The sequence below is a fragment of the Takifugu rubripes genome, chromosome 19 (genome assembly GCF_901000725.2).
Source record: "Takifugu rubripes chromosome 19, fTakRub1.2, whole genome shotgun sequence".
Classification (NCBI taxonomy): domain Eukaryota; kingdom Metazoa; phylum Chordata; class Actinopteri; order Tetraodontiformes; family Tetraodontidae; genus Takifugu; species Takifugu rubripes.
The window spans coordinates 12,657,382-12,678,640 of NC_042303.1; the positions used below are offsets into that span (position 1 = coordinate 12,657,382).

Sequence of the window (21,259 nt, forward strand, 5' to 3'; positions counted from 1 at the left end):
ACTTAAGACCAACCAATTTATGCATAACCTCAATTCATACCTTATCCTTTAAGTCTTTACCCTGAAATTTAATGACACATTTGTGGAGCTCAGCGTTTTGGCCCCACAGTGGTGGTCAGACCTCACAGTTTGAGTGAACTCTCTAGGTTATGTCCCATAAATTGCTCATGAGCAAATTAGATAGTTATTCTTAAATCTTCCGAGACAACCAATCTCCTGTTTTCACATATTTAAAAAGTCTGTCTCTTAAATCAGAAACATTCTGAGGGAGAACTGCATGTAAAGATTATTTCTTTTCCATGAAATAATCCCCATGTGGTCTTAAAATGGCTGAGATGTAATTCTAAATCTTGTGGGCATCTACGAATATGCTAATTTAGCGCCACTCTGGCTCACCATCAGCCCACTCTATGTCACTCAGTGGCAGAGTCTAGCTTTGCAGATTGACTGTTTTATCCAAAAGCTCTTCTTCTTCAGAACCCAGTGAAGTGATTTAATTCAACTTATCGGCATGCAGAATTTGCTTCCTGCACTTTACAATACAGGTAAGTCTGTTCGTGTGTGTATGTGTCTTCTGGTTGCCACAAAGAGAAATAGAAAGTCTACTGGATCATTTGAGGAGTGACACAGAGAGGAGAGAAGTGGAGGGATTGGAGGGCAGGGGGAGGCCACAGCAGCAGAGGGACAGTCTGTCAGTGGGGGAATTGGAAACATCTGCAGTGGTCTGACTGCTGGTCTTCCCCCTGCTGCCTCATGTAGACAGTTGCACACAACAAAGATATGAGCTGGGCCGCAAAGGGTGTTCCAGCCGACTGTGAGGGTGACGATACATCTGCCATCTTTTATGGAAGAAAGATGGTGGCCATGGTTGCGTGTTTTTAAGGTTTCGAAATCTGTTATTTAAAGGTGCAACCAGTCTGAATAAAACCCACAATGTTGCACTAAGGAGTGGAAAGGTGACATTTGGCACAGTTACATCATTGAGCACAAACCAAATAGGTCGACACGCTGCTGGACTCCTGAGTCTTGAAAAATAAGCTCCTTTTCCGCCAGCATTTCCAGGAAAAAGCCAGGAATATTTCATCCGACCACTTCTTGTAGCTTTTCTTCTTTTTCTCCATTTTCAAATGACTGAAACACAAACAAAGTTTGTCCCAACAATCAGCCAGGCCCTCCTAGGTTCCATTTTTCAGGGACAGTTTAGGGTTGGGGAAAATGTTTTTGAACAGGTAATATAAGTGGAAACTCTTCGTGGTTTTTCAAAATCTCTAAAGTTCCTGTGGAGGAAAAGAGGCGATATAGTGACATGCCGATAATGTTTATTCAACAGACCGAGTAAAGAGCAAAATTCAATAGTTGTGATACTCAGTCAAAGTAGACAACCCAACATTTACGTACTTTCTATGCAGAGATCTTAGCCATGCGTCGCCATCGAGGGTGGAAAGCAAAACCCTGCAGGAGGCCTATTTGAATATTAAAGACTCCAAACTCCATCTGGAAGTGTGTGAAAATAGTCCCGCTGAACAGGAGCATACATGTCATCCTCCTTAATTCTGTCAACCATGACCAAGAGTGGAAGCTTAAATGATCAACAAGCTAACCAAAGTTGCCATTGTGTGTGAGTTGACGCCTCCAATGTTGCGGCCTGCATGTTGCCCACCTGTTTCCAGATCTTGTGTTTGCCCTGCGTGCACTTGCACAATTAGGACCACAACTGGAGCGTGTGCAGCGTTTAGAATCAGGGCCCTCAAGCGAGAGAGTGTAAGTAGCATCAGTGTGGTGACCATGGCGGTGGTTAGAGGAGGAGGAAGAGGAGGAAGAGGAGGGGGTCGGACAAAGTTAGACAGACGCCAGCCTTGGTTTGGAGCAGAGCCTGAGGAAGAACTGTGACTGAGAAATGGTGGCGGGGTTGGAGATGGGGCTGGGGAGGGGGGGGGGCTGTATGAGCGATGAATAAATGGAAAGAGGCCACAGCCGTGATGAGATGTGAAGACTACGGATGTAGAGAGGAGGGCGAAAAAAGAAAAAAAACAAAATGAGCTCGCTTCTGGAAGGGATGCTGGGACTGTGGGGGGTGGGGTTGAGGAAGAAGAGGAGTAGGAAGTGGGGGGGCTGCTGCTCATTTACCAGCTCGAGATTGGAGCCTCAGTGGCTTGCTCGCATTCAACCACACTCGGGCTTTGATGAGGGCTGGATCCTCAAGCTCAATCAGTCCCACATGAGTCCAACTGAGAGAGCGAGTGGGAGACAGACAGAACTGAGCGACAGAGAGCGAGACGGAGGGGGCGGAAGGCATAAAAGCACTGAAGGAGGGATGGAAGACAGGAAGGAGAAAGGAGACAGGAAACAGTAGATGTACAGAACATAAGGAAAGGAGGCGGAGTGATGGTCAGGGGGAAAGAAAAGTAATAAAGAAGCCAACGTCAGGATATGGCTAAATGGACGCTCACAAAGAGCCACAGAGAACCAGTTTGGGACTTTCCCTTTGAAAAACAAACTACTGTCCGGAGCGAGACTGTTTTCATAATGCATAAATATTTAAGTGGATACATGAGTCACCGTGAGTGGATTTATGCAGGGAAAACTCAGAGGCTTGTGACCGTGCATACACAATCGCACAAGTGCGGCTTTGCATGCTTCTGACCGTGTTGCTTATTTGTATGTGCGTCTGCGAGTTAAAGGAAAAAACAAGTTGAACTCTGAACTCTCTGTTTAATGTCACGTGCTGCAGCTGCGATGGCAGCCGGGTGTGTGTGTTCGTGCATAAGCGTGCTGCGCTTATCCAGACTCTCCCACATGTATCAGAACTTCAAAACTCAAAGATCACACACACACACACACACACACACAAACTCACCAGTCTGCCAATAATTCATTATATAAATCTGTCAATATCTGCCTGTCTGTCTGCCTGCCTGCCTGCCTGCCTGTCTGTCTGTCTGTCTGTCTGTCTGTCTGTCTGTCTGTCTGTCTGTCTGTCTGTCTGTCTGTCTGCCTGCCTGCCTGCCTGCCTGCCTGTCTGTCTGTCTGTCTGTCTGTCTGCCTGCCTGCCTGCCTGCCTGCCTGCCTGCCTGCCATTACGCGTGCTGTCTGATCGAGTGTTAAAGATTTCAGTAGTTTTGGAAAGCACCGCACAGCGTGAGGTGGAATCGCTGTTGGCAGCCCTCTGAAATGAAGTCAACTCATCCATTTTCTCAGCCACTCTGAGCGGGCATGTGTGTCAGCGCGCGCGTGCGCATGTCTCTGACCGATCAGGTGACATGTGGCGTGGCGTCACTGGCGTGGATGAATGTGGCAGCGTTTAGCGGTTCTCCTGAAGCTCAGGTCTCTCGCTCGCTCGCTCTGTCTTTTCCTTTCTCCTTTGCTCTTTCAACACCACATCAGCACCAGCGGACCACAGGATCATTACCCAATTACTGTGTCTCTACCAGAGACAGGATTAAACTTACCACCCCCATCTGCCTTCTCCATTCTCCTTTCTTATGGATAGCTTTCTGCGGGAAGCAATTAATGTCAGCAGCTGCGAGGAGCCTCAAATGGCAACTGTTTAATTAGTAGCAAGGCTGATTTGGCCCAGTATGGACCATGAAATGTGTAACAGCATGGACTGTCCTGAAGAAACCTGCAGCCAAATATGTTCCACTTCTGTAACGGCAGAACGGAGGATCCCTACAGATGTAATTACATCCATGGCATAAAAGTGGATGATGTTATCTGGACAACAACCTAAAGGCTGGCTGTAACTCTACACTCTCCAGTAGAATCCCCTTTACCCCTTGGCAGAGATGGAGCACTGAGGTTACTTTATTGGTTTCCCTAATTGGTGCCAGTTTCCATTTTCATTTCCAAAAACTACAGTGGCGTACAGCGCTGCATGTGTGTGTGCGTGTGCGCGCCTATGTGAGGGAGACACTGAGAGAGACACGGAGGCAGCTGAGAGACGCTGCATGTGTAAACATATGCAGCAACTCTGTGATGACTGTTTGTCCCGTGTTCTGTTTATGTGTGTATAATGAGTCAGCACTGATTGGCCAAGTTGATGTGGTCAACAACGGAGGCAGTGGGAGCACTTAACAGGAGCAGTATCAGTGGAAAAGAACCTCTCGGGGAGCACGGGGGGCTTGGAGGTGGGGGTGGTGGGTGGTGGTTGCAGGGTTGGATGGATGGATGGATGGATGGATGGATGGATGGATGGATGGATGGATGGATGGCTGGCTGGCTGGGGGCAGCACCTCAAGGGGGCACAAGTGCACATCGTGCCTCCAATTGTGGGAGTAAATTACACCAAAATACACGGAAACTGACCACAGCTGAGCACAAAAGCCACTGTGACAGAGGGGCAGGGGGGAGAGAGAGAGAGAGAGAAAAGAGAATGCTTCAGATATATATAAACACACGTGCAGGGGCTGCAGGAAAAGTAAACAGGGTACAGAAATTTCCTTGGCCGTCTAAATGCATCAGTGGAGACAGCAAGTATGAGAAGATGAACAACAGGATGCTGGTATATTTTAGACATTTCCGAGGACAAACCGGGACATGATCGAAGTTAAAGTAATGTGGAGGTGCTGCCACGTATTGAGTGGATCAAGGCTAAGTAACCTCACCCACTGTGACCCATTATTCAGCAGCTCTTCCCTGTAAATGTGATAATTATATGCTGTCTCATTCAGAACAGAACAAATATACAAACCCTCTTGCTTCTGTTTAGTATCCCAGTAAGTCAGTTGTTACTCTGTTATAAACCTAATTAACAGCCACGCTTTTGCTCCCGCATTTACCCTATGAGTGCATCAGTTAAAGTTTTAATTCTGAGGGTATTGACATAAATCATTTTTGGAAATGTAACATAAAATAAAAATATATTTGTATTTATCTATAAGTCATTTGAGAGGTGTACTTGGACTTGTGTACTCAATTATGTGTCGTAGACTTGCGCGATTGTGTAGGCCCGCAAGCATCCACGTGTGTGCTCCTCTGCATGTGTGCGTGTGCATTGGCGGAAAAAAAATGTAAAAAAGCAATATTGTGTAGCGCAAGCCACGGGGGCCTCTTTCTCCCCCATCCACCACAACAAAGAGCAATTAAACGCCGCTGCCTTGCCAGCTGAGGAGCCAACCGCCGGCCGCACTTCCACAAACAGGCAGATCTGTATAAAACCAAAGGGGAGAAGCAATAAAGGCCAACCTACCGGCAGCGACACCCCCCACCCAATGCTCTGATGATTTAAACCAGAAGGTGACTGGCTGCCTGGCTTCACCCTATCACTCACTACCGGGTGTTTTCAAGCCGTGCTGCCTCACATGCAAACGTTCCGTGGCTGCGATGTGTCACTGCATTTGGCCACATGCAAGAAGTTCCATTCATCCGTTTTGTGTTAAGTAGAGTCTTAGTTGGGACTGGAGTCTATCTCAGACAGGTCACCAGCCCACAGGACTCACTCACTCACTCACTCACTCACTCACTCACTCACTCACTCACTCACTCACTCACTCACTCACTCACTCACTCACTCACTCACTCACTCACTCACTCTATAGTCACCAATCAACATAGTGTGCATGTTTTTAGCCTGTGGAAGGAAACTAGAGTGCTTGAGAAATGCAAGGCCTTTGAAAATGAAACGTTTTGTCACTGAGGAGGTTATTGAATGATTTTAGGTCATCAAAACATAATTTCACTCAATCAATCATTCATTTATGCACACTGCGCTTGAATGTTCTGCTGGGTCTGTTGCTGTATGGGAGGGTTTTATTGACCAGCAGGAGATCCTTTCTCAACCTTTCCTCTATTCAGTGAAACAGAGGAAATTGAAATGCCTACTGCAGTATAATGGCTTCTTATGATCTCCAATTTTTGTTTCCAGCTCTGTAGTGCATTGGTGCGATCCCTGCACACTTCCTGTCAAAGTTTCCTGAATCCAGACACCGAGCCTCGAAAACGCTCCAAAAACTGTGTATAAATTCAGTGTCCAAATGCGAATGATTGATTACTCCTCGATCCTTTTCGCACACACTTGTTGTCTTGGGTCTCAATTCTCTGTGACCCCGGCAGAGGGCGGGAGCACAGGGACCAACCCTGAAGCGGCGGTGAACCTGGCCTCGGCGTAGCCCAACCCTCATCCTGGTTTTAGCGTGGGCCGCATCGCGGTGTCTATGGTCAGGCAGCCTGGAGCCCTTGGGCGCTGGCAAGGGGTGCGGGCGTCCGGGAGGGGCCCCCTCAAAAGCCATCTACAAGGGGCCACACCCACACGGCCATTACGGTGGAGGCTGTTCGAGGCTTCTCCTGAGGCCGCCTTCCATTTTTAGAGCAGCAGCACAGTAGACCACATGCTGTGGCTTCAGGCAAGTGGAGGGAAGGAAGATTTCATCTTTATTTTCAGTCAAAGAGCCATGGACTTTGGAAGAATTTTGACATTTGCTCTCCAGTGAATTCAATGTGAGACGTGATCTGCTCGCCCTAATTAAAACTCCAGTCTTTATTTCTGATTAAAGGTCCCTCTCAGCTGATATTGTCAGAGACTGGCCAATATTGTGATATCTATAGACTACAAATGCCACATCTCAGGACCATAAATCCTTTGTATTATCCCCTCCTCCTGGAAATCATGAATTAATACATGAACCAAAAGTATAAATTTACCACATCTTGGGATTTGATCCAGCCTTGTTCAGGAGTGCATGTGGGTGATGCCTTGGGTGGTCTTAACGGACTTGCACTTCCTCTTGCACACACGTGTGGCTAGACTCTTTTGTTTTGATTTAAGAGGTTTTAGGTTCTAACTAATAAACTCTCCTTTAAGTATGGTATGCTTATTTTACCTTCAGTGTCATTCTATTCCTGTACCATTTGCCCAGCCCGCTCCTCTCGCCATTTTTCTATGAATTTTTTTCTTTTCCGGCTCCAGTCCACTGAACAAACCTCGTGCATCTGTTGAGCTGCTACTTTGGCAGTTTTGAAGCCTCCTTTAATCCACAACCCTGTTAACCTAACCCTGTCTTGATCCCCCTCTCTCCTCTTGATCTGCATCATCAAGCGCCCACATCAGTCTCTTCTGAGAAAGAGGAAGCACGAGTCAGGAACGCTTCACGTCTGTTCTGTCGACGGGGGCATTCTGAAACTCTAGACGGTCATCCATCTACAGCACCGACAAACTCATTCAAAAGATATTATCCCTTTCCGTCGGCACAATATGGATCTTATAGCTGAACAAATGTTCCAGTCCTCCAAACCACTTTTTTAACGGCACTAGGATGTCAAATATAAAGCTTTGAACAATCCGGTAGATGCTGGGTCACCACAAAGCTAAAGTGGGCCTAATAAGAAAAAATAAAGAAGCTCTAGAAACACTTATCTGGTTATACTACACACCATCAAAGTGTCCTTTATTTTGTGAGTCTTTTGTTTAAATAACTTTTAAATATTAAAAAAAAAAATGTTTTTACCAGAGTGTGACTTCATTAGCTTTCCAAGCAAAATATTTGAAAAAACTATTTTTTTTCAAATAAAAATAAGTGAAATTAATTTACATATAAGTTTCTTAACACAAAAATTAACATAAAAGTTTAGTAACACAAACTAAAAATGCTCATGAGCATTTAAACCATGACCTGACAAATTTATAGTATTTCCTGTGGCAATATTATGTCACACAGAACAGTAAAGGACTTTTGTAAAACTGAATGCTACTTTAGACCAGAAACAATTATTCTATTTCTAGTTAATGCACATGTTACTTGAGATGAATGTAATAAATTAAAAAGTGGAAATTCAATTAATTAAAACGGATGTTTAACCCAGTGTTGAATTCTGGTGAATTCAGTGAAAAAAGCAGATCTGAGAGGGGAGTTCATTAAATAAAAGAGAACGGAAGTCATTTCCCAAGTGTGGCTCAGCAGAGAAGACTGCTGGTGGCACACACGCGACACATGGAACAGATCACACCACGGTCGGATTTGCCTTTACGAAATAAAGCAGCCCGAAATAAGAAAACCTCACTTTACTCCTTTTAAAAAACCTTACCCTCATTTTGGCAAGGATCCACAAAGAAGTAATGAGCTCCCACCCAAACCTCAGCACCAGCTGGGTCAGGGTCTGGGGGAGCTGACTACACGTGTGTAAACCATCCGCAGGGAAGGGAAGGGAAGGGAAGGGAAGGGAAGGGAAGGGAAGGGAAGGGAAGGGAAGGGTGGTGGGCTGCCTATACCGTAAGCATGGCAGTGGTCAGCGAAATCATTAAGAGCTGTCATGGCTGCAGAATGGAGGGATGAAAGGGTTGATGGCAGAATCTAATGCATGTACATTTGATTGATTTTATAGTCATGGAAGAGGTGTTTGATTTATAGGTTTATGCTAGACTGCTGTGATTGACAGCTGTCCCACACGTAAAAAGTCATATTTTGCCAATTGAGAACAAGAAATTCAGCCTCTTATACTCGTTGCGGTTCTGTTCCTTAACATTTCTGCACATTTAGTGTCAATATATGAAAAAGCCATCTCATTTCAGCATTGTCAATTTAAGGATGTTTGATATTTCCTGTCAGGTGGGACATGTCCTCTATTTAATTTGAATCTGTTTCACAACCTTCCCTCCATTTTTTACACAAAAGGAAAGATAATTAAGAATCTGTATTTCATCAACTCTGTTATTTCATGAAACCTGTGATTTCTGCAGGATAATTTGACACTCTAAAGAGTCAAAATCTATAAAAAGTCCAAATTCAACTTACAATGGGCCTCTGGCAGCCTAAATATCCACTGATGATGTGACTTTTTTCCAAGTTTTCTGTCTTTGTTGTGTGTGGCTAATGTGATTTTCTCAGCGGAGGAAAGGAAAGAAATATAAAACTGTTTTTTGGTGAAAGATATTTATTTCGCGAGGAGTTTAGATTCAGTGTACAAACACAAAAAGATGAGGTGCAACTACAAAGGCAAAGAACTGGTGGGAGCCGCTCAAAACAAAGAGAGAAACTCAACTGAAGGAGAACTCCCCAAAACCAAAATGAAGAAAACCAAAAAATGAAAATAAATCTCTTAGTAAAAGGCTCTCTTATGACAGGAATCTAAACCCAGTCATGGCGGGAAAAGAGCATCCTTGCGTTTTCTTCTCGAAAATAATTCCCTATTTCATGATGTTTGCTCAGCAGACTTGGGTCATTAAACTCGTGTCAGGACGAGTCCACGAGGAGCACAAGTGTCTAAGGCCTGAATATTTCACATACGTGTCCACACTGGGACGTCCTTCTGATCGGGTCACCTAAAAGAGTCGTGAAGGCGCCGTGATGATTGTCTGGTTTGTGTTTCCTGACTGACAGAGTCAGACTTAAGTGGTGCGGTTATTTTGGTCACCATTGTCGGCATCTCCCGTCTTTTCTTTGAGCCGGGAGGTAACGTGGCATTCAAGTACAGTTCGAAGTTTAAATGAACTCGCTAAAAATAAAATGTTGGTATCTGAAAGAGAAACAATGCTATCAAACACGTCTGCCTTCGGGAAGACAAATTTCAGACCAATTCTTTAAGATCATGAGTAAAATCAATTTCCGACCTAATTGCATAACTTTGCATTTAAGTAGCACCCACAGGAAAAGCCTAAATGTTTAATAAAAGAATAATCATTAAAACAATTTCATGAATTAATGGAAAGCAACAATGAAAGGAATATATAGGAAAGAGCTCCGGTATGGAGGACAAAGTGGGTGAGTGAAAGCTTTGGTTTTGCGATGATTTCCTGGCTTGAATCAGAGTTTCAGGCTCATGTCGCACCAACAAAAGATTGCAAAAATGAACTATGTAATAGCCAAATAAGTCAAACTGTTCCTCCAGATTCACCATCCAAATAGTTTACCAGAAGCCCTCCGATGGAGCCTGAACCACACACAGTAGAAGAAGCCAACCACCGGAGGCCGATTTACATAACAAGCGTCTTGACTCCATGGATGTTGCTTCAAAGGCGACCTTCCACTAAAAAGCGTTGCACTCTGCAAAAAATCCCTGTCATTTCCCCAAGTATGTATAAAGAAATATTGAAACAGACTGTCATTGCGCCATCCAGAGCAATTGCATGTGTGACGCCTGTTGGGGTCATTAGGTGGCCACAGGTCTCCTCTACAGACGGGGAGATTACAGGCCAGATGTCGACTTGTATACAGCAAGAAGGCGGTGGACTGGGATTTGTTTGGAAGTGGATGGACTTCTGTGTTTTCAGAGCTGATACTTGCATGTAATAGCGTGTAAGATAAACACGCACGAAGGATGTTGAGTAACCGTGACGATGCTACGGTAGGACAGAGCAGGAGCGGCTCTGCGTCATCCTGCAAATGGTAAAATTCCTCCTAAAGAAAAACAGTTCGAGTGTCCCCAGCGCCGTGTGGGATTGCGTCTGACATGTGCGGTCGCTGAGACATCGCAGCGGGATGGAATAAACTGCACTTTGCTGGGGACGTCAGGAGCCGAGTGATGTTGAAACAATAATCGAATAAATTTTTTTTTTTTTTTTTGAATGATTTTGCATTTGTGTAGGGAAAACTTTACTTTCTCTTTAATGCGATTACCGCCGTGTCTGGAGAGTGAATGTGCTGTATCCACTGCTTTAAACACAGTCTGTTGGTGGTTGCATTAGTCAAAACCACCAACATGCCCCAAAGTAGAGACAGACCGCTCATGCCAGTCAGGTCATTTTATTAAAATCATGCTGTCCCTCTTTCAGATCCAGCCCAAACAGGCCTTCGAAGCCTCCCGTCCGATGCCGCAATTTGGAGAAACAACAGCAGCGCAGATAAACATGATACGCGCCCTGTTTTCTTGCAGTCACTCTGTCTATACGTCTGTTATCCCCCACTTCTCTCGCTCTCTCATTTTCCGTTGACAAGCTCGCTGAATCTTTGACCACACAGCCTGGAAAAATAGCACGGAGTCATGCTGCAAAGCGAGCCTACCCCTGACCCCGATTCCCTCTCACCACATTTCCATCAGCAGCAAAATAAAACACATCTAATCATTTCGATTTTCCCCCTTCGTAACAGTATTATTAACATTGTTAATTTTTTGAGGGCTACAGCCCAGAGGGGAATGTCACGGGAAAGGCATTATGGCGAGATCCTGCGTTGATCCGTCATCAAACACGTTCGCTCGCTCGCCGTAACGACCTAACGATACCGAGACAAAACCGTCAACGTTGAGGCATTAAAACCCGAAAGTCACGTCAACATATAGAGGAAGTTCCATGAAGTTCAACTGCTTTGGTTACTGTTTTTTTTCCCCTTCTCGATATGCTTTTACTTGACCACTTGTCTGGCAACGCTTCCAGTCCTTTTTCAAGAAAGAACGGCTGCTGGATGAACTTGTACAAAAGTGCAGAAAAGGAAACAATTGAAGTGTAGCATAGGCTGAATGTTCAACCTGTGGAAGCACACTGGGATGAGCCCGTGTTATCAGTAAGTAACAATCCCAGACTTGATTTCAGACTTGGAGGATGAACTTCCTGCTTTAAGAGAATTGTGGGTTTTCAATAATTAAGAGTCCAAATTAGATTAGAAAAACAGATCAGATTACTTTTCACTGTTTTGACCCCGTGAGCTGAAGCAAAGGATCAAACAGCAGAGAGCCAAAGACTAAAGTTAGAACAATGGAATTTGATTGTTTATTTCATTTGAACGTTGTTGCTTATGCAACGTAGAATACAATCGGCCAAGTACCGTGTGTAGTGAAATACAGAGTTATACAAGAGTAAAAAGCTGGTCGCTGCCTACGAATGTGCAACTCCACAAAAGTATTGTTTCTTCACTCCGTCTCGCTGGGAGTGGCGCTCTTTTTCTGAATAACCAGAGGAATCTTTGCCAGCGCCAAAGTTACCGTGACTAGAAAAATTGACCACCGCTGAACAGGAGTTGGTTGAGACAATCAATAGGATGTAAAGAAGACTCAGGGGGAAACCCAAAGCCTTCTTTACATTTACCTTATTTTTTTACATTTATAATTCTTTACATTTTCATTAATTTCTTTAGATTGATTATTCACACATGGAATAAGGACTAAAGTTATAAACAGGTTCATTATAATTTCCAAACTTTTCCAGGTTCAGAGATATGACAGTGTTTATTAATGTCTTTGTGGTGGTGGAATTTGGTTTTCTCACTAAAAAATTGCATTTGTTTAGAACTAAAGCAAACCGATCACATTTTTAACTACCTTTGTTTTTGCCAGATGTGAGTCTTGTGGAAGAATTTTGCATTTTTAACCACAATTAATGCAGTCAGTTGTACATCAATGAAGACTTTGCCGTGATCCTTTTTCCTGAGAAGATAGTTGATCTATGCATCCAGACTGGTCTCTGTATTTAAAATGCTCAGGATATCTTCAAATACCAAACATTTGCTGTCTAATAAAGATCTAGTGAAGTTACATTACGACAGTACACTTCAGGATCAGTCCAGTCTTCTATAAGGTTGCCACGGACCTCGTAGATCTCAGCACCAGAGATTCGTTCAATCAGCAATTTGAATCAAACTCCAAATTGGGAGATGAGATAAAATGAGGTAAAATACCACCATTGAAACATTGTGCTGCCATAGCAACATAAATGGGAGCAGATGCATGACATATGCACAGGAGCATTGTCAAGTTTTATTCTGCAATTATTTGCTGTTTGTCAATCAACACACTGTGAAAAAGCTTCATATTTGCCATTTTTTGCATGTGCTAATGAGTTAGCAACAGAAATCCCTGAAACTAATACATGTGACAACTATCCATAAGAAGCATGTAATCAGTGCTGGGACACATAATTGTGCCCACCCAGCGCCCCAGTGTTCATCAAGCCTGCAGGAACCTACTGCAGGAACACAGAAACCCAAACCACATTGAGCAGAAAATAGTAAATAGAGCAGAGAAAGCTTTTTGAAGAGGCTGTAAAGAGTTTAACGTATTCTCTAATTAAAGATTTCACTTGCTATCTTTTGAAGAGACCTGTAAATGGGAACATGGCAAGGTTTTAGAGTAGTACAAGTCCTCTAAAAAATGGGGGAAAGCAATCCATGGGGTGGATGGAGTGCTCACGCTCATTCCCCTAAACAAAGTATAAAAGATAAAACACTGATTCACTTTAGGAAGAGAAGGAAGAGTTCACGCAACAGCACCCAGCCATGTGTCAAACCATGCCCCAGGTGGGAGGGAGAGGAAAGGCCACATTTTTCAAATATAAAACCCTTTTTCTTCAGGTTTACATGACCGCGAGCCTGGGGTGTGACAGCGATGGCAGCGGCCTTTGTTCCTCTCCTCGCAGGTCTTCTGGGATAAGAAAATAAAGCGCTGAAGGTCAGTTGGAGAGCAGACTGCCAAATATAGCCGCTGTGTTCCTGTGAGGGCCAGACTCTCCAGAACGACAAGCCCAACTCTGGCCGTGCCCTGTAATTGAGGAGAAAATAAGGACAGAAATTATATGTTTATTTTTGACAACAATTTTAATCTTCTGTGCTCCCCGTCAAGGAACGAGACGCCCACAAAAGTCGCTGAGAATCCGTCCCACTGAGACTGAAAGTTCTACTATTTCAAAATGAACCTGATGGATCTGCCAGGTTCTGCCAGTTTAGCTCAGTGTTATCTGTATTGGGCCAATCGTATCAGTTTTGATATCAGTGTTGTTTGACATCAACGACCTGCTCTTGACTGTCTCTGATGTCTGTGAACGCTACATCTAAAATGGCTAAAAATGCTGCTACGATCGAAATGTGCCCATAAAAACTGCTAAATGTTTTGTCACATTCTATTGCCGAAAATAAGGAGTCCGAAGGGGAAAAAAATCTCTGGTTGAATATTTTCCGAGGAACCAGTTTTAAGAATATTGTGATTTTGTTTTTTCAAAGCACATACCATATGGCAACATCTCTGGATATTGTTTTATACTGTATACATGAGTACATGCTCTTGTTTTAGACAACAAATGTGAAAGAAAATCGGCATTTAAAAAAGGAAAACCACCAAACTTTGATAGCCTCGACTCTAATTTCTCCCTTCTTTTAAAAACTAAACTAACTACATCATTGCGCCTCCTCGCCGCGCCGCGTTAATGCGTAATCTAGATCCACTTTATTGGAAGCAATAATCTCTTCTTTATTTTATTTAACGAGTCGGTCCTTTTCCTCAGCGCTCGTCTCTGCAAAACAGTCCCTTTAACCATCACAGTTAACGTCTAAAAAGGCAGTTAAATGCATTTGAGTATATTGGAAACAGAGGGAGAGGGTTGAAACCAGAATAATAAAGTTTCGGATGGAAACCACAGACTCCCTCAGCTTAATTTTTTTTATATATATAATTTATGTGGCGCAGGCCGAGGCTGTACATGCTAGTTCTTTATTTTTCCTCCCTCACAGGAAGACTGGGTTTTCACTTCTTATTTACAGAAATGACTATATTAGCGGGGAATATAATTTACAGCGCGCTCGTTATGAAGAGCTCCAACGACGTTAACCGTCTTTCTCCCCCCTTAGACTGCAGTCCGCTAATCCCAATGGAAAAAAAATAATGCCGGTGAAATTGAAATAATGTCAGCGTGCTGAGTGATGAGTAACCCATTCATGCATACACGTTGAAAAAAAAAAAGGAATCGGCACAATGCGCTCGGGTTGGTGGGATGTCCCCTTCGCCATCCACCAATCTCCATCCACGATCCTCCATTTCTGGGTTTTTATTGCCTCTTAGCGAGTCTTCAAAGAGCCCCCCGAGCCTGTAATTAGGGGGCGGGCTCTCGGGGCCTCAAAACACTTCCCCGCGTTGGCCCAACTTCTCCCAAAGTGTCCCGGGACTCTGAGCTGCGCTTCTCCCTCTCCCCTTCACTTCCTTTGGATTTTGTTTTCTCAGGGATGGCCGCATCTATTCTGGAGGTAGGGAATATAATTGTAAGTATTCTTTCATTCCTTCTTTCAAACTTTTAAAAAACCCTATAAGGTGAATTGCAATTACAGTAATTAAGGGGAGAGATAAGGCGACTTAAATTGAGCTGCTGACAGATTTTGTTTGAGCACAACGCAGCTTTGCCTTTTGCCTTAATGACATAAAGACTTCACCCAGGAGCCAAAAGAAAATTGGAATTTGATAACATGATATCTGGCACAGACACCAGGGGCTGGTTAGTGGTTGGAGGAAGGACTCCACAAGGATTGTAAGTGATAGACCTAAAGCTATGTGATGAAAAATGTTTAAAATTATTTAAAAAAAAGAAAAAAGAAAAAAAAAAGCCAGGCGAACCAGGGGCTTGTGGTAAGAAAAGGAGAAAACCACTAATAACCTCTGAATGGGGTCTGAATGGAAACATCATGGGTAATAACCTTAAAATGATGATAATGTTTACATCATGGGCCAGGAATAAAATGTAAAGGATCGATTGTGAGGGGAAGTTCACATCACAATAATAAATTGCACTCTGATGAAGTTCTTTTAAATAAAATTCATTCTGAAGCACCCTGGCTCACACATAGAACGATCTTATATTGTGGCTTCTCCCTTATTAAAAACATTAATGCTCCAAAAAAAATAAATAAGTAAAATGACAAGTTTAAAAAAGTTTGTCATATCCCTTAATAGTATAACTGGGGCACAGGTACAGTATATGATTGCACATGTTTATGAGATCGAGTCTACGAAAACGAAGCTTTACAGCCGACTTGAAACGACAAAGCCAGGGAATTTCCTCCCCTACAAAGCAAAGCAGAACCTTAGCGGGTGTAAACAGTCCCTTCCTGAAACTGCTCTGACTGCTCTGAAAACAGAGAGCAAGAAAAACCAGCGGTGGCCGTCAAACGTGTTTTTTATTAGGGCTGACACCGACAGGAGCAGCAGCAAGCGCCCATTTCCTGCCGACCTTCTCATTTGTTGCCTCTTGTCTCCTCCTCCTCCTGCAGGAAGATGCACGCTATGGCTCCAGTCCTCTGGCTATGTTAACTGCTACCTGTAACAAGTTCGGCAGTACAAGCCCCGTCAGGGATTCAGCTACACCTGGGAAAACCGGCAGTGCTATTCCAGTAAAAAAGCCCTACACTATGACCTCCGACCTCCAGGCAGCAAAGAATGGACGGGCCGCAGACGGCAGTGGCTTGGCGGACTCCTACACTGGCTCCTTCACCGCAGCTGGAGGAGGAGGCAGCGGGCTGCTTACCCCCACTGGAAGCCCCCCTCCTTCAGGCGGAGGGTACACTACAGAATACCACCCTTTCTCACACTCCTTCCAGACCTCTGGCTCCCAGGACCCTTCGCTTTTAGTGTCGAAGGCCCACGCAACAGCCGACTGCCTCACCAGTGTCTACACCTCACTGGACATGACGCACCCTTACGGCTCCTGGTATAAAGCCGGTATCCACCCTGGCATCACTGCCGCGCCAGCTAACGCCACGTCTTCCTGGTGGGACGTCCACCCCAACTCCAATTGGCTGTCAGCTACACAGCCCCAGTCAGACGGAGGTCTCCAGGCTTCGCTCCAGCCTGTCGCTCCCCAGGCCTCGCTGAGCCCGCAGCTGCCCAGCTACAGCACCGACTTTACGCAGCTCAACCCAGCCCCTTATCCTTCTGTGGGACTGGGCTCCTCCTCACACCTCCTCCAGCCCTCCCAGCACATGCTGCCCCAGGACATGTACAAGCCCAAGCCTGTGGCAAGCACAGGGTTGATGGAGAGTCCCATGGGCCTGAAGCCTGCCAGAGGATCAGGGGGCTACAGCGGAGGCGCACCCACCAGGTCTTCATGTGACTGCCCCAACTGCCAGGAGCTAGAAAGACTGGGGGCCTCGGCTGCATCCCTGAGGAAGAAACCGGTCCACAGCTGCCACATCCCCGGCTGCGGGAAGGTGTACGGCAAGGCCTCGCACCTCAAAGCCCACCTGCGCTGGCACACCGGCGAGCGGCCTTTCGTTTGCAACTGGCTGTTTTGCGGGAAGCGGTTCACCCGCTCGGACGAACTGGAGAGGCACGTGCGCACCCACACGCGGGAGAAGAAGTTCACCTGTCTGCTGTGCAACAAGCGTTTCACTCGCAGCGACCACCTCTCAAAGCACCAGAAGACCCATGCAGATTCTGCCATGCAGGGCAAGGCCGTGGCCGTGGAGGGCGAGACGGACCCTCGGAGCGAGGAGACCTCCGAGCTCAACAGCAGCGCCGTGCCCACCAATCCTGTGGCCGACCAGATTGCTGGCGGAGAGGAGAAGACCAGCACGCCCAACGGAGTGGAGAACAGCAGTGGGCTGTTGGAGATCTGACTGGAGATGTTCAACATGGAGGGCTCATAATTAGTGGTGACAAAATTCACCTTTAAATTAAAAAGACACTATTTTCGGCTACAAGCTATACGAAAGGACACCAAGTGGTGTTTGAGAGACTTGATAAATGACTGAGTACGATGCAGGTAGCGCTCACTTCTCTTTGTCTGGACCACAAACACAAACAAAGTGTGCACATGTGCACACATTTACATATAAATATGAGCGAACAAAACAATGACACAACATTCAGTAACGTACACACAGAAAGGAGTATGAGAACTGTGCAGGAACATACACATCAGCACTCTCTCATCACACACATGCACACATGCACACGCATACATACTTAGCCTATACACATTTTCTGCCTTTCAAATGAAGCAAACCACTGGGGAAATTTAATCTGCAGAAGCAGAAGGAAAAGAGCTCCGAAGCCACAAAAGGAAAGTACAGTAGTTTCAGAAGGAAACTTATGGTTAGAAAGATGAAGAAGGAGCATCGCATGCAGAGAAAAATCTGATTTACCGCTGAACTCTGATACTTATTCATTACTCTTGAAACAATCAGCCTTATTGCTTCTTGTTGCCAAAGACATTTTGATGTAAAAGGTTTTTTGTTTTTTTTTAAAATTTCATTTCACTTTTGTTTGCTTCTCATGTCTAATTTAATTACATATTTACATAAATAATCTAATTTATGTCTTAAATTATATAGTGTCTTGCATTCTGCAGGAAATATGATACCTGAAAATAATGCAAGGCGGTTGAAGCTGGCCAAAACAAAGATAATAAAGCATTAAATTAAGTTTTTTTTCTTATTTATTAGTTACTTTGGATGTTGGGAATATGTTTTAAAGATTTATTTATAGATCTTGATGTTAGCTGTTCATATAAACTATTTCTGTCTAATCTGTTAATTGTAAAGTCTTCCACAACTGGCAAAGCAATAGTTCACCTCTTATCCTAGTTTGTACATACTATATATTTACAACAGTATGTAGATATTCTTAGGTGTGCTATTTTTCTACTTGTTTAAAATGCATTGTTTTTTCCCCTAAATTTTTTTCCATCTTTTCATGTCAAACTAGAAGATCTTCACAATGACTCGGTCAAAGAAACAAGCAAGAGCTTCCTTTTTTTTGGGAGGGGGGGGGATGGTTGTGAAACCAGTGTATAAAAGAGCATTGAAACGAACCTGACGGAAGGTAAACGTGTAAATTTGTCATGTTCTCGTGACATATTTGGTGCTTTTACAAGTAAAGACATTTGAAAAGGATTTTATTTGCCGGTGTTTTTCTTTGTACCACCATCTCTGCACACTTTATCCCCGCCTGCTCACTCACCGACGTTCTTCATATCTTATTATATTTCCATCTTGTCACAGCTAACCAAATAGTTTCATTATCTTCTGCAGTGCAAACAAAGCGGTGCACTGATGTGAGGTCTCAAATCTGCACAATGACCCCCTTTCAGGGAGCCACTGTAGTTACACTCAAGACAATTACTCCACTCTCCGGCTTGAGAGGGGCAATTACTGAGAGCGATGCGCAGGCAGAGTTTGAGGAGAGGAGAGATTAGGATGGGGGCTGCAGTTCTCTTGTTTATTGAGTAGGGTGGGCAAACAAAAGACGTCACTTAAGGAAGGATGCTGGACCAACGACGTGAGGCCGTAATGGACTCTGGCAGCCTGTGGCAGTTCTGGCCTGTCAAACGCCGGTAATGTCGAATGACATTTTCGGTGTTTGTGCAAGTCGCGACCTGTTGCGAAGTTTCCAGTCAAATCCTGGAAAAGCTATACTGCAGACTCATAAAAATACTTGAGATGGGTGGACTCGCCGTTAAAAAGGAGATAGCCTCGGGAATGAAAGCTATAGCACGCGTCCCCTCCAAGAGGATATAAACAGAGTGGATCTGTATTAGGATTGTTATCATCGGCAAGAAGCAAAGTGCTCAAAACTAATTCTTCATTATAACATTGTTGTTGGGGACATTTCTGGAGATGAGAGTTCCTTCTCCCTGAGGAGGTACAGCGGGATCCCCATGAAGCTCACGACTCCCCTGTTATAACATTTACACTTCCCAGGCTGCATGGTTCCAATTTAGGGCTTCTAATGAGCTGTAGTTGAGGTCAATTTATATGAAACATCCCGGGGCCGACTCTGTCATCAGAGGCCGACATGTTTATGGTGGTCTGAAGTGGGCGCGTGGTCGAGTCCACGACATAAAAGGCAAGCGGTTGGGGGCGGGGGGCTCTGGCTAGGGTGTGTCAGGCCGGTGGGTGAGGGTGGGGTCGGAGGGGTTAAGAAGATGGTCAGCGGCTGCTGTTACTGGTGCTGTCTGGAGTATGAAAATACACTCCCTCAGCAGCGGTGGTGGTGCACTGCAGCCGTAACTTTATTTTTACTTGTTTTCTTTAGAAAGCCAGGAAACATTAAGTGTCGCTTTAAGTCAGGTCATAAAAAGAAAAATATACACAGAGTGACACAAGCAGGGCAGGAGAAGATGCTGGGAAATCTGTTCCGTGTGCTTTGCCCATATGTGCCACTGTGCTGCTTTAACAGGATCAAATGGCTGAATTAGTTGGGGCAAAGAAGGTTATTCCAGAAGATCCCGGACACACCTGTTAAAGTCATCCAAACCAGCTCAAACTAAGATTTAATGTTCATTTGAGCTGTGATTAGTTAGACTCAGGAAGTGGGCACCAAAATTGATCAAAATGGAGTTAGAGTGTAAAAAGCACCTAAAGTGCACATTTTTAGAAAATATGCCTCACTTTAAAATTCCACATCTTAAGTAGTATTTTGGAGGTGGAAGAGACTATTATTACTGAAGGTGCTGCTGATCTAGATCATTCAGGATCTTCATAAAACTGACACTCACACTTCCTGATAATCAATACTGTGGATAAATGGCATGTTCTCTGCAGTTTTCAAATGAAATAAAAACAAAACAAAAAAATTAGGCGTAATAGAATGGCATAGCAGTCTTAAAATGTCAGTTGGTCTGAGATCTGATATCAGCACCGTTTACCCTGGTCTGGGACTGTGAGAAGTGACTGCGCACCGACTGTAATGCTAATGATGCTCCCTTTCCTGTCATTATCTGGTCCTAACTGAGTAGTTAAGGAAAACAGTGGTGTGTGATGGGACATAGCCACAGGCACCGGTGGGGGGACTACTAAACCTTATCAGCGAACATCGGATGGGTATAGGCACTGGGGGCTGTGTTAGGGCAGGACAATAGCACAGGTGTCTGCAGGTGTGGCTGGATGTCTATGGAAGAATGGGAGGATGCCCAGAGGCTCAGCAGTCAGGTCACAAGTAAAAACAAGATAATGCCTTTTGTAGTCAAGAGAAATGGCAGAGTGACCCGAGTCAACCACAACGTGACCTGAAGAGCACAGGAGGAGGTGGTGGAAGAAGAAAACATCACAGATAACAAAAGTCAGGAGGTAAAAAGGTCACGCTCGCCTCCACAGGTGTTCTTGTGGATTGACAATAAACCTACATGTAATCCAACGTTTTACCCAGCTGACACGGCAGCAGCCTCAGTTTGCTGCCAGAAACAGCCGAGTTTACAGGAAGCCCTGTCTCACTCAGCGCACCAAATGCAGCAGAGAATGAGGCATTATGTTTACGGGAACTGTGGGAGCCATGTGGGTAAGTCCGTGCCCCTTAAAAGAAATACAAATATTTAATGGCTTCCGAATGACAAATGACTTCCAGTGGAAAATTTAATAAATTTCACATCAACTCAAGATGGTTGTAATTCATTTAACACAATAGCAGCTGCTTCATTTCCAACATCCCTCTTTTTCCTAAATATGGGACAATTTTAACTCATTACTTTGGATTTTTGAAAAACTCCTGATGGTTGAACAAACACTAAAAATTAGGGACCCTTTAGCTTTAATTTTCAGACTCATAAATGGCTATTTCATCCTTAAAATGCTTCCTGTGCTGACTGAGAAGTGATGCCAACACATACTTGTATGCTTTTGTCATGCCACAGGTACATCCTTGC

The 21,259-nt window shown here is 44.4% G+C and overlaps 1 protein-coding gene across 2 annotated transcripts; it reads left to right on the plus strand.

The window, feature by feature from the left end:
- Window positions 1-14,605: 14,605 nt before the first annotated feature.
- sp7 (Sp7 transcription factor) lies at window positions 14,606-18,505 on the plus strand. 2 transcript variants are annotated; one of them, XM_029827514.1, is made up of 2 exons: window positions 14,606-14,888; window positions 15,891-18,505. In XM_029827514.1, the coding sequence occupies exons 1-2, from the start codon at window positions 14,853-14,855 to the stop codon at window positions 17,232-17,234; spliced, it is 1,380 nt and encodes a 459-aa protein (XP_029683374.1). In that variant the 5' UTR covers window positions 14,606-14,852; the 3' UTR covers window positions 17,235-18,505. The 2 variants fall into 2 exon arrangements, with proteins under 2 accessions (XP_029683374.1, XP_029683375.1); XM_029827515.1 differs by having other exon boundaries at window positions 14,606-14,873.
- The last annotated feature ends 2,754 nt before the right edge of the window (window positions 18,506-21,259 follow it).

Bases quoted from the DNA above. Each gene is read 5' to 3' on its own strand.
- sp7 (XM_029827514.1), top strand. From the start codon at position 14,853: ATGGCCGCATCTATTCTGGAGGTAGGGAATATAATT. The intron at 14,889-15,890 runs GTAAGTATTCTT...CTCCTCCTGCAG, and splicing joins TGGAGGTAGGGAATATAATT to GAAGATGCACGCTATGGCTC.